The sequence below is a fragment of the Nanorana parkeri genome, unplaced genomic scaffold (genome assembly GCF_000935625.1).
Source record: "Nanorana parkeri isolate BGI_ZX_2015 unplaced genomic scaffold, ASM93562v1 scaffold2341, whole genome shotgun sequence".
In the NCBI taxonomy this organism is placed as follows: Eukaryota; Metazoa; Chordata; class Amphibia; order Anura; family Dicroglossidae; genus Nanorana; species Nanorana parkeri.
Window position 1 is genome coordinate 5996 of NW_017308609.1, and position 14142 is coordinate 20137.

At 50.1% G+C, this 14142-nt stretch overlaps 1 protein-coding gene across 1 annotated transcript in view; it reads right to left on the bottom strand.

The window, feature by feature from the left end:
• Positions 1-8920, bottom strand: part of LOC108801448 (zinc finger protein 850-like) — a 14385-nt gene extending 5465 nt beyond the window's left edge. The window contains exons 1-4 of the mRNA XM_018573336.1: positions 8875-8920; positions 7007-8103; positions 3705-3709; positions 1416-2106 (exon numbers count right to left, since the gene is read on the bottom strand). Of these exons, the coding sequence (XP_018428838.1) occupies positions 1416-2106; positions 3705-3709; positions 7007-8103; positions 8875-8920 (1839 nt within the window). The remainder of the gene's footprint in view (positions 1-1415; positions 2107-3704; positions 3710-7006; positions 8104-8874) is intronic.
• Positions 8921-14142: the final 5222 nt, after the last annotated feature.

Consider the following 14142-nt stretch of genomic DNA (forward strand, 5'->3'; position numbering starts at 1 on the left):
CGCCCCCCTACCCCCCCCGTAGTTCTATGTTGTCCCTACTTTCCTCGGCGGTTCACTTTTCTGGTCTCCTCTTGGAGGACGATGAGCTGTTCTCAGTCTCCTCCCTATGTACATGACTGGAGTGGATGGCATTATGATCATGTGACCTCTCTGGATGTCCATTGTTGGCAAGATCTGCCCGGGATTGGATGGAACTTCTCAACAACCTTCCAGGTGTCCTTCTGATCGACTGTGTGCCAACACCACTGAGATTGGGAGGTATGGAGATCTCATCTCACCTTCATAAGTTTACATGTTCTCCTCATCCAGGTCCTACCATCATTGCTGAGACTGAGGAGGTAGAACACCCCGGGCACGTCTATGTCTCCATATGATAAGAGGTCACAATCTGCAGACCCTCATAGTATGAGGACTTAATACATACCAGATACAGGTTTGATTACTATTCCTCTGAGGAGGTAGAAGGTGTCTTCTGGATGGGGTGTGTTTGGTGTCTCATGGATCGGTATTCTCTTATACATCAGTGTAGTCACTTTTCAGGAAGGTCACTCCAATACTGCCAGAGATATGGAAGATGGAGAAAAACTGTGAGTGTGAGACGTATGAATGTCTACGTCACTTGAAGGAGTCTATGGGGGTCACTTGGAAGGGGTCTATGGAGGTCACTTGGAGGGGTCTATGGAGGTCACTTGGAGGGATCTATGCAGGTCACTTGGAGGGGTCTATGGAGGTCACTTGGAAGGGGTCTATGGAGGTCACTTGGAGGGGTCTATGGAGGTCACTTGAAGGGGTCTATGGAGGTCACTTGGAGGGGTCTATGGAGGTCACTTGAAGGGGTCTATGGAGGTCACTTGAAGGGGTCTATGGAGGTCACTTGGAGGAGTCTATGGAGGTCACTTGAAGGGGTCTATGGAGGTCACTTGGAGGGGTCTATGGAGGTCACTTGGAGGAGTCTATGGGGGTCACTTGAAGGGGTCTATGGAGGTCACTTGGAGGCGTCTATGGAGGTCACTTGGAGGAGTCTATGGGGGTCACTTGGAGGAGTCTATGGGGGTCACTTGAAGGGGTCAATGGAAGTCACCTAAAGTATCTTCAGGAGGCAAAACTGTTAAAAATACTTGTTGTCCGGTGTAATTTGAGTATATACAGATCCCCTCCCCCCACCCCTGAGTCACCTCCTTCAATAGGTACAAAGTGGCAAAACAAAACTACTGACACAAGTAGAGGGCTAAAACCTCCAGGATGAGCCGAACGTGTACAGGTAGAAAAAGGAATAAAAGGGAAAGAAAAGACGATTTAATAATCCAAATCTGAAGATGACTTTTATTAATCAACATACAAAGAATCTCATCATTATAATACAAATATATCTATCTATCTAGAAGGCATTTCCCGCACTCCAGACACTAATTCGCCTTGAGCGCTGTGTGGGTTCTCTGATGTTCGGTAACAGAAGACTTTTGTGAGAAACATTTCCCACACACATTACAAGGATACGGCTTCTCCCCCGTGTGAGATCTCAGATGTCTGGAAACATAGGACTTCCGTGAAAAACATTTCCCGCATTCAGGGCAGGAATACGGCTTCTCCCCCGTGTGAGATGTCTGATGTCTGACAAGTGCCGTTTTCAATCGGAAACTTTTACCGCAATCTGTACAAGAATATGGCTTCTCCCCTGTATGAGATCTTTGATGTGCAGCAAGACAATGATGTGCAGGAAAACTTTTCCCACACTCGGTGCAGGAATACGGCTTCTCCCCCGTGTGGGATCTCTGATGTATGGAAAGATGGGACTTCTGTGAAAAATGTTTCCCGCACTCCGAGCAGGAATACGGCTTTTCGTCCCAGTGAGATTTTTGGTGTCTATCTAAATCTGATTTTTTGGCAAAACTTTTCCCACACTCGGTGCAGGAATACGGCTTCTCCCCTGTGTGAGATCTCTGATGTATGGAAAGGTAGGACGTCTGTGAAAAACATTTCCCGCATTCGGGACAGGAATACGGCTTCTCCCCTGTGTGAGACCTGAGATGTCTGACGAGTGACAGTTTCCACCTGTAACTTTTCCCGCACTCAGGACAGGAATACGGCTTCTCATCTGAATGACATCTTTTATGCGCATTAAGTTCAAAATTAAAATGAAAGCTTTTCCCGCACTCTGGACAGGGAAACCTCTTTTCTGTTGGAAGGACGGCCCCGCCCCTCCCAGTATGAGGATCCTCAGGATAAGAGGAATGCGATGGTCCATCCACACTGCGGGGAACCTGATGGACATTATGGTCTTCTCCTGGACTATACTGCGTGATGTCCTCATCTTCTTGAGACAACGAGAGACGTTCCTCTGAGATCTTCCCGACGTCCCGTCCATGGACTACAAATAGAAAGAGATTATTGGAGGACATGAGCGGATTGGTTCACCTCAACCAGGACTCCGCCCACATCAGTCAGCTTTGTTGGTGTGGATCAGATCTGGTAGGTGGTTCCTCCTGACCTCCGACCAGATGACTTCTAGATTCACCCACCTTAGTCTGTCATCTTCCCCACATGGGATGTCCTACACTTCCTTATTTCCCCATCAATCATTTAGTAATAAGAGTGGAGCTGAGCCCCGCCAGAGGTCAGAGAGTGAGGATGGGGGAACCCAACCAAGATGAAGACTGGACTGATCCTGAAGACCATCGTTGGCTCTTTGATTCCTCCTTCCCCGCCACTTCCTGTTGTTGGTCAGAGATGTCCTGCATATGACCCACCTGTGCTGTTCTCTGTAGGCGTGTCCTCCTCTATGGACGTCCTCATCATTCCGGCCTCCTCCGTATATCGCTGATCATCCCTCACATACGTCTCTTCTACTTCACCCTCAACTTTCATCTTCATCAGATCTTCACCCTAAACCAACAGAACGGCAGAAAGTCTCATCTGTGACATAGAAGTATTTATGATGTGACATCACATAGAAGATCTCATCTTGTAGAGTCCGCACGTCATCTCCACATGTCACAGCGTTCCATCACTTTATGTTCCCGCCCCTCAACTCCACCCACCTGATCATGGTGGGGGATGGTGAGATCTTCCTGGGTGGGATCCCGGGAATACAGGGGGTGGGGACATCTCTCATGGTGGGGGACAGTGAGATCTTCCTGGGGGGGGTCCCAGGAATACAGGGGGCGGGGACATCTCTCTGGTGGGTTCCTGTTATTAGGTGGCTTCATCATAATGTCCTTGTGTCCTTCAGAAAGCTCCTCCATCACCCCGTGCTCCTCATCCTCCTCTTTATACTCTTCCTTAACAACAATGTTATAGTCGCCGAGGTTTCCACGCTGAATATATAAAAGACATTAATTAAAACAATCAAGTTTCTGTATAAATCATAACTATAAATAATTGTTCATCATCTACCTGATCATGGTGGGGGATGGTGAGATCTTCCTGGGTGGGATTCCGGAAATACAGAGGACCACCTTCCTCCATAGACTGCTGATCTCCACTTACCAACGTCTCTTCTTCTTCTTCCACTTTAAAGTCTCTCAGGTCTTCACCCTGAACCCCAAAGATGAGAGAATAGGTAAAGAGGAGAGCCAATAATATCATCTCATAGCTTAGAATGCATTTTTAGGTCTGCATGCTCCGCCCTCTCTGCCTGATCTTGGTGGGGGACGGTGAGATCTTCCTGGGTCCCGTTGTAGAGATCCCGATGTCCTTCTAGATACTCCCACTCCTCCATGGAGAGATAGACAGAGACATCCTGACACCTTATAGGAACCTGACACACACAATGATACCGTCACCACCCAGACACGCCCCTTGTCTGTTCCTGGATCATGTCCCAGAATCCCCGGCACCGCCCACCTCTCCCGTCACCACCCAGACACGCCCCTTGTCTGTTCCTGGATCATGTCCCAGAATCCCCGGCACCGCTCACCTCTCCCGTCACCACCCAGACACGCCCCTTGTCTGTTCCTGGATCATGTCCCAGAATCCCCGGCACCGCTCACCTCTCCCGTCACCACCCAGACACGCCCCTTGTCTGTTCCTGGATCATGTCCCAGAATCCCCGGCACCGCTCACCTCTCCCGTCACCACCCAGACACGCCCCTTGTCTGTTCCTGGATCATGTCCCAGAATCCCCGGCACCGCTCACCTCTCCCGTCACCACCCAGACACGCCCCTTGTCTGTTCCTGGATCATGTCCCAGAATCCCCGGCACCGCTCACCTCTCCCGTCACCACCCAGACACACCCCTTGTCTGTTCCTGGATCATGTCCCAGAATCCCCGGCACCGCTCACCTCTCCCGTCAGCAGCTCCATCATCTTCTTGGTGGCTTCTAGAATCTTCTCCATGTTGGGTCTCTCGGGTTTTAGGGAGTCACATGGGGGTGCTGCGATGGTCACATGATCACCAGACTTCAGAAGAGGAAAACTCTGGATGGAGAAACCAATAGGAACATCATGTTAGAATCCCCAGAATCCTCCTCACCTCTCCGGCCAGGTCATGTGACCTCCCAGAATTCTCACCTCTCCGGTCAGGTCATGTGACCTCCCAGAATTCTCACCTCTCCGGTCAGGTCATGTGACCTCCCAGAACCCTCCTCACCTCTCCGGTCAGCAGGTAGATGATCTCCAGGGTGAGGTTTAGTATCCTCTCGGTCATGTGACTCCGGTCCTCCTCCATCATTGGTGCAGTCCTCTATGAAGGTCTCCCTGTAGACGGATAACATTGATATCAGAGAATGATCCGGATTGTGTTGGTTGTACAATAATAGGAGGAGATCGGGAGGTGACATGGAGGACGGACATGACGGGGGGAGGGTGTTACTGGGTGTAAATATAATATAATATCTTATTACCTCCTCTGCTGCCAGTTCCAGCAATGTCTCCTCTCTACTTCCTCACAATTCACCTGGAACTTCTTATTTATAGGTGACATCACTTCCTGTCCATTTTCCATAGAGACTTCCTGTCTGGATGTAGGTGAGATCACCACCTGGTGGAGCTCAGAGGAACTGCATCCCCGAGAAACCTCTCGTTGTGTGATCTCGGCCTTGTGCTGTGTGTGTATGCTCTGTATATCCTTATAGATGGGTGATGGGAAGGGGGGGGGGTAATTTATTGGGGGTAATAAAAATACTTCTTCTCCGGTGTGATATTATAATGGAGGCGAGATGATATCACGGAGACTTTATCATTTCAATGATCAATCTGTCCTGAAAAAGAAACCTTTCAACCGTATGACTCCAAAAACAGCCGGGAGGAGTCACATGTATACACCAGGCTCCAAACTATCAGTCAGCTGACAAACTGCAGGTGGTGGCAAGCTACCCTATGGGCGGGAAATGGGAGAAGTAATCGCACCAGGGTTCTAGCTCTCGGGGGTAGTTTGAGGAATTGCAGCAGTGAGCGGTTCTCGCTCGTCTACAGACCTTACATTGCGCCAGATTGTATCCAAGATTTGTGTCGGCCTCTGTGTGTGTCCAGTCAGCTCCATATGGGCGTGCCTCCCTCCAGTGGTGGCCAATGGTATTGCAGGCTGCGATAACCATTTCATAGCACTGCCCAATGTGAGCTCTCCCCTCATTCCTCCTCCACCAAACAAGGACCACACTCTGGTTAGTGAGTCATCAGGACAAGGATCCCTTAACACCGCCCTTTACTAGTGATGGTGAAGATGGTTTTGGCCCCTGGTCTGTAGGGTGCAGGACTCATGGAGAGGGGGGCGGGGCATTAACAACAAACGTTGGGCTGAGGTGTTCCCTTGCACTGGTAGAGCCGATGGACTCGCCTTCCGAGGTTTTGTCTTAGTAGAAGGACCTATAAAGTGACCGAGATCTGACTGCGGGGCAGATGTTTCAGGGGCCGAAAAGGTGGAAAATGACAAGGAGTGTAAATGGGAGGTCAGCCCCTCCCCCATTCCTTTTATTATGGGAGGTTCCAGGGAACACGTGATGGGGATTGGAAGACAAATGTTGGATTTTCTGCTACATGGCCTCAAATCTTCCCAGCTGAGCCGTGAGATCTCAGTCACCCTTCTCCTAGAGGTGTCCACCATGCTGGCCCACTGGTTGCAGTGTCCATGGACCCAGAGTCTACATTGCGGGTGATTCCACTTTCCCATAATATAGGGATCGCTGCTACTCTTCCTGGAGGATCCGACTCCCCCGATGTTCAGAAACGTCAACCGAAACAGGTCCCACACCTCACCAATGTGTTCTGGAGTCATCGGAAGAAGGAGGAGGAGCTTTGTGGCCTTCAAACTCACAGCAAATGGCCAACTAGCAAACCCAACATACAAGTGATGACTTAGTCCTCCCGAAATCTGAAGACGTCCATCGTAGCCATTGGCCTCGGAGTCTGATGATGAGATCCAGGCAGAGTAACACATGGAAGGGATGGAAAGTACATAAATAAGGATGAGCATGACTCTACTGCGGGTCCATTCATGATCTGGATCTTCTTCTACCCAAACACGAGGACCAGTCTTCATATAAGCCACCTGATTCCGACCGTATCCTGGAACCTTCATGTCTGGTCACCGCAGTGCTCGGTCTTTCCCCCCCGGGTGGGATTATGGATACAAGAAGGGCGGGTCCTGATAACCGACTCACAAACCACATCTTCTGTTCCCACCGCAGTCATCCACGTATATACAGACACCCCAGCCCCCGCCCCCGAGATTTCAGCTCCTTCAGCAAGTACAAAGTGGCAAAACAAAACTACCAAGACACAAGTAGAGGGCTAAAACCTCCATTAGGAGCCGAACGTGTAGAGTTAGAAAAAGGAACAAAAAGGGAACGAAAAGAAGATACAAATCTGAAGACGACGTTTATCAATCAACATACAAACAATCTCATCGTTATAATACAAATATATAGAGAAGGATTTTCCCGCACTCCAGACACTAATTCGCCTTGGGGGCTGTGTGGGGTCTCTGATGTTCCATAGCAGATGACTTTTGTGAGAAACCTTTCCCACACGCAGTAAAAGGATACGGCTTCTCCCCCGTGTGAGATCGCACATGTCTGGAAAGGTGTGACTTCCGTGCGAAACATTTCCTGCATTCGGGACAGGAATACGGCTTCTCCCCCGTGTGAGATATCAGATGTCTGGTAACATGAGACTTCCGTGAAAAACATTTCCTGCATTCAGGACAAGAATATGGTTTCTCCCCTGTGTGAGATCTTTGATGTTCAATAAGACAATGATGTGCAGTAAAACTTTTCCCGCACTCGGTGCAGGTAAAGGGCTTCTCCCCTGTGTGGGATCTCTGATGCATGGAAAGATTGCACCTGTGTGAAAAACATTTCCCACACTCCGAGCAGGCATACGGCTTTGTGTCGCAGTAAGATTTTTTGTGTCCATCCAAATCTGATTTTTTGGCAAAACTTTTCCCACACTCAGGACAGGAATACGGCTTCTCCACTGTGTGAGATATCTGATGTATGGAAAGATCGGACATCTGTGAAAAACCTTTCCCACACACAGTACAAGGATACGGCTTCTCCCCCGTGTGAGATCGCACATGTCTGGAAACATGGGACTTCCGTGCGAAACATTTCCCGCATTCAGGACAAGAATACGGCTTCTCCCCCGTGTGAGATTGCACATGTCTGGTAACATGAGCCTTCCGTGAAAAACATTTCCCGCATTCAGGACAAGAATATGGCTTCTCCCCTGTATGACATCTTTGATGTTCAATAAGACAATGATGTGCAGTAAAACTTTTCCCGCACTCAGTGCAGGAAAAGGGCTTCTCTCCTGTGTGGGATCTCTGATGCATGGAAAGATTGCACCTCTGTGAAAAACCTTTCCCGCACTCAGGACAGGAATACGGCTTCTCATCTGAATGACATGGTTTATGCGCATTAAGTTCAAAATTAAAATGAAAGCATTTCCCGCACTCAGCACAGGGAAACCTCTTATCTGTTGGAAGGACGGCCCCGCCCCTCCCGGTTTGAGGTTCCTCAGGATTAGAGGAATACGATGGTCCGTCCACACTGTGGGGCACCTGATGGACATTATGGTCTTCTCCCGGACTACACTGTGTGACGTCCTCATCTTCTGGAGACAACGAGAGACGTTCCTCTGAGATCTTCCCGACGTCCTGTCCATGGACTACAAATAGAAAGAGATTATTGGAGGACATGAGCGGATTGGTTCACCTAAATCAGGACTCCGCCCACATCAGTCAGCTATGGTGAGGAGGATCAGATCTGGTAGATGGTTCCTCCTGACCTCTGACCAGATGACTTCTACATTCACCCACCTTAGTCTGTCATCTTCCCAACATGGGATGTCCTACACTTTCTTATTTCCCCCCATCAGTCATTTAGTAATAAGAGTGGAGCTGAGCCCCAGGACTGAGGAGCTCCGGCATGGTGATGGTCACTTCCTTGAAATGCGTTTCCCGTCCTGCACATTAGATCTTCATTAATAAATGTCCCTGGTACTGAGAGAGATACGGGGGGACGCCATGGCTGGACCTCCTGCTGGTAATAGTATTTGTCAGGCCGAGTCCCTGGCTGGAGGACTTTGAGTCCATGACCTGGAACAAGCCTAAAAGTGCTTTGTAACCAATAAGTGACGGGGAACCAGGAATCAAAGAGCCAACGATTGTCTTCAGGATCAGTCCAGTCTTCATCTTGGTTGGGTTCCCCCATCCTCACTCTCTGACCTCTGGTGGGGCTCAGCTCCACTCTTATTACTAAATGACTGATGGAGGAAATAAGGAAGTGTAGGACATCCCATGTTGGGAAGATGACAGACTAAGGTGGGTGAATGTAGAAGTCTTCTGGTTGGAGGTCAGGAGGAACCATCTACCAGATATTTCTCTGTTGCCGGGTCTCTCTAGGGATGTCTTCCAGAGATGTCCTGCATATGACCCACCTGTGCTGGTCTGTGTAGGAGTGTCCTCCTCTATGGATGTCCTCATCATCCCGGCCTCCTCCGTATATCGCTGATCATCCCTCACATACGTCTCTTCTACTTCACCCTCAACTTTCATCTTCATCAGATCTTCACCCTAAACCAACAGAACGGCAGAAAGTCTCATCTGTGACATAGAAGTATTTATGATGTGACATCACATAGAAGATCTCATCTTGTAGAGTCCACACGTCATCTCCACATGTCAGAGCGTTCCATCACTTTATGTTCCCGCCCCTCAACTCCACCCACCTGATCATGGCGGGGGACGGTGAGATCTTAAGTCCACACATCATCTCCACATGTCAGAGCGTTCCATCACTTTATGTTCCCGCCCCTCAACTCCACCCACCTGATCATGGCGGGGGACGGTGAGATCTTCCTGGGTGGGATCCCGGGAATACAGAGGACGGGGACATCTCTCTGGTGGGTTCCTGTAGCTGGATGGCTCCTCCATGTTGTCCTGGTACAGATCTTTGTGTCTTAGAATCTCCTCCATCACTCCCTCCTCCTCTTTGACATCAGCTTTAGAATCACTCAGGGTTCCATTCTATATATACAGCATAGTACAAAATTACAATGTAGATAACGTGAAGATCTCAGAGATACCACCAGAGATTGTTCATCATCTACCTGATCATGGTGGGGGATGGTGAGATCTTCCTGTGTGGGATCCCGGGAATACAGAGGACCACCTTCCTCCATAAACTGCTGATCTCCACTTACCAACGTCTCTTCTTCTTCCTCTTTAACTTTAAAGTCTCTCAGGTCTTCACCCTGAACCCCAAAGATGAGAGAATAGACACATCCAGACACACCCCTTGTCTGTTCCTGGATCATGTCCCAGAATTCCCGGCACCGCTCACCTCTCCCGTCAGCAGCTCCATCATCTTCTTGGTGGCCTCTAGAATCTTCTCCATGTTGGGTCTCTCGGGTTTTAGGGAGTCACATGGGGGCACTGTGATGGTCACATGATCACCAGACTTCAGAAGAGGAAAACTCTGGATGGAGAAACCAATAGGAACATCATGAGGGGGGGGTTACTGTGTGTAAATATAAAATAACATCTCATCACTGTCAGGGTTCCACCCTGACTTATCGGTGTTGCAGCATCCTGGCTTGGCTACCATTTCACCCACCTGTGTTTCCTTCTTTGTCTGAGCAGACTATGGAACGTTGCTCACTACTCCCAGGCTCCCTCTTATGGCCAGACAGGAGAACATCACCTGAGAGAGCCAGATGGGAGTTTCCTGTGATGATGTCACCCCACTCACTATATATAAACCACTCAGTCCAGTCTGACCGTACCCTTGCGTGGTCTTCCTGCTGCTCTGAGTATCCTGATTCTGTGTATGACCCGATCCTGGCTAACGTTCCCCTCTGGCTCTTGGCTTGTTTCTCACAAAGCTGATCTCCGTGTTCCTGACCTGGCTTGTTCCTCACAACGCTGATCTCCGCGTTCCTGACCTGGCTTGTTCCTCACAACGCTGATCTCCGTGTTCCTGACCCGGCTTGTTCCTCACGACGCTGATCTCCGTGTTCCTGACCCGGCTTGTTCCTCACGACGCTGATGTCCATGTTCCTGACCTGGCTTGTTCCTCACAACACTGATCTCCATGTTCCTGACCCGGCTTGTTCCTCACAACGCTGATCTCCGTGTTCCTGGCCTGGCTTGTTCCTCACAACGCTGATCTCCCTGTTCCTGACCTAGCTTGTTCCTCACAATGCTGATCTCCGTGTTCCTGACCTGGCTTGTTCCTCACAAGGCTGATCTCCGTGTTCCGGACCTGGCTTGTTCCTCACAACGCTGATATCAGTGTTCCTGACCTGGCTTGTTCCTCACAGCGCTGATATATCCGTGTTCTTGACCTGGATTGTTCCTCACAAGGCTGATCTCCGTGTTCCGGACCTGGCTTGTTCCTCACAACGCTGATATCCATGTTCCTGACCTGGCTTGTTCCTCACAACGCTGATCTCCGTGTTCCTGACCTGACTTGTTCCTCACAACACTGATCTCCGTCTTCCTGACCTGACTTGTTCCTCAGAACGCTGATCTCAGTGTTCCTGACCTGGCTTGTTCCTCATAACGCTGATCTCCGCGTTCCTGACCCGACTTGTTCCTCACAACGCTGATCTCCGTGTTCCTGACCCGGCTTGTTCCTCACAACGCTGATCTCCGTGTTCCTGACCCGGCTTGTTCCTCACAACGCTGATCTCCGTGTTCCTGACCTGGCTTGTTCCTCACAACGCTGATCTCCGTGTTCCTGACCTGGCTTGTTCCTCACAACGCTGATCTCCGTGTTCCTGACCTGGCTTGTTCCTCACAAGGCTGATCTCAGTGTTCCTGACCTGGCTTGTTCCTCACAAGGCTGATTTCCGTGTTCCTGACCTGGCTTGTTCCTCACAACGCTGATCTCCTTGTTCCTGACCTGGCTTATTCCTCACAATGCTGATCTCCGTGTTCCTGACCTGGCTTGTTCCTCACAACGCTGATCTCCTTGTTCCTGATCTGGCTTGTTCCTCACAACGCTGATCTCAGTGTTCCTGACCCGGCTTGTTCCTCACAACGCTGATCTCCTTGTTCCTTACCTGACTTGTTCCTCACAACGCTGATCTCCTTGTCCCTTACCTGACTTGTTCCTCACAAGGCTGATTTCCGTGTTCCTGACCTGAGCTTGTTCCTCACAACGCTGATCTCTGTGTTCCTGACCCGGCTTGTTCCTCCCAATGCTGATCTCCGTGTTCCTGACCTGAGCTTGTTCCTCACAACGCTGATCTCTGTGTTCCTGACCCGGCTTGTTCCTCCCAATGCTGATCTCCGTGTTCCTGACCTGAGCTTGTTCCTCACAACGCTGATCTCTGTGTTCCTGACCCGGCTTGTTCCTCCCAATGCTGATCTCCGTGTTCCTGACCTGAGCTTGTTCCTCACAACGCTGATCTCTGTGTTCCTGACCCGGCTTGTTCCTCCCAATGCTGATCTCCGTGTTCCTGACCTGAGCTTGTTCCTCACAACGCTGATCTCTGTGTTCCTGACCCGGCTTGTTCCTCCCAATGCTGATCTCCGTGTTCCTGACCTGAGCTTGTTCCTCACAACGCTGATCTCTGTGTTCCTGACCCGGCTTGTTCCTCCCAATGCTGATCTCCGTGTTCCTGACCTGAGCTTGTTCCTCACAACGCTGATCTCTGTGTTCCTGACCCGGCTTGTTCCTCCCAATGCTGATCTCCGTGTTCCTGACCTGAGCTTGTTCCTCACAACGCTGATCTCTGTGTTCCTGACCCGGCTTGTTCCTCCCAATGCTGATCTCCGTGTTCCTGACCTGAGCTTGTTCCTCACAACGCTGATCTCTGTGTTCCTGACCCGGCTTGTTCCTCCCAATGCTGATCTCCGTGTTCCTGACCTGAGCTTGTTCCTCACAACGCTGATCTCTGTGTTCCTGACCCGGCTTGTTCCTCCCAATGCTGATCTCCGTGTTCCTGACCTGAGCTTGTTCCTCACAACGCTGATCTCTGTGTTCCTGACCCGGCTTGTTCCTCCCAATGCTGATCTCCGTGTTCCTGACCTGAGCTTGTTCCTCACAACGCTGATCTCTGTGTTCCTGACCCGGCTTGTTCCTCCCAATGCTGATCTCCGTGTTCCTGACCTGAGCTTGTTCCTCACAACGCTGATCTCTGTGTTCCTGACCCGGCTTGTTCCTCCCAATGCTGATCTCCGTGTTCCTGACCTGAGCTTGTTCCTCACAACGCTGATCTCTGTGTTCCTGACCCGGCTTGTTCCTCCCAATGCTGATCTCCGTGTTCCTGACCTGAGCTTGTTCCTCACAACGCTGATCTCTGTGTTCCTGACCCGGCTTGTTCCTCCCAATGCTGATCTCCGTGTTCCTGACCTGAGCTTGTTCCTCACAACGCTGATCTCTGTGTTCCTGACCCGGCTTGTTCCTCCCAATGCTGATCTCCGTGTTCCTGACCTGAGCTTGTTCCTCACAACGCTGATCTCTGTGTTCCTGACCCGGCTTGTTCCTCCCAATGCTGATCTCCGTGTTCCTGACCTGAGCTTGTTCCTCACAACGCTGATCTCTGTGTTCCTGACCCGGCTTGTTCCTCCCAATGCTGATCTCCGTGTTCCTGACCTGAGCTTGTTCCTCACAACGCTGATCTCCGTGTCCCTGACCTGGCTTGTAAGACTACCCACTCCGGCTCCTGACTTTGACTTGTTCCGGTATGTGATTCTTGCTTGCTCCTGTAGACACTGTTAATAAATATTTTAACTAGCACCTTATGCTCGTCTGGTTTTGACAATCACCTCCTGTGCTGCCAGTTCCAGAAATGTCTCCTCTCCACTTCGTCTAAAAATTACCTCACAGCTAGAACTTCATGTCTGGACCTGACATCACTTCCTGTCATAGAGACGTTCTCCCTGGGTATAGGTGAGATCACCACCTTGTGGAGCTCAGAGGAACTGCAGCCCAGAGAAAGCTCTCGTAGAGTGAACACGGCCTTGTGCTTTGTGCATGTTCTGTATATCCTTATAGATGGGTGATGGGTGATGGGGGGGGGTCATTTATTGGGGTAGTAAAAATACTTCTTCTCCGGGGTGATATTATAATCGAGGTGAGATGATATCACAGAGATTTTATCATTTCAATGATCAGACTATGGTCTTACAAGTCCTGCAAATGAATTATTTCGACCGTATGACTCCAAAAACAGCCGGGAGGAGAGATCTGTATACACCAGGCTCCAAACTATCAGTCAGTTGACAAACTGCAGGTGGTGGCAAGCTACTCTTTGACATGGGTGTGGGTGGGCAATGGGAGAAGTAATCACACAAGGATTTTAGCTCAGTCTTCATATAAGCCACCTGATTCCGACCGTATCCTGGACCGTTCATGTCTGGCCTGGTCACCGCAGAGCTTTGTCTTTCCCCCCGGGTGGGATTATGGACATAAGAAGGGCGGGTCCTGATAACCGACTCACAAACTATCTTCTGTTCCCACCACAAAGACATGACACCAGGAAGTATCAGTGATGATGATGATTGTATTATTCTCCTCCTTGCTCCTCCCTTTCCTCAGATGTTTCCAGACAGGAGTCATCGTTGTCCTATGTTTGGACTCGTTCACTAAACTCGATTATTGGTTTGAAATCTCAGATTGGTGTCCTTGTGATCCGTAGTTCACCATTGGCCAATAAAATTGTCTCCCTACGTTCCGTCCCCCCTCCCCCCCCCAT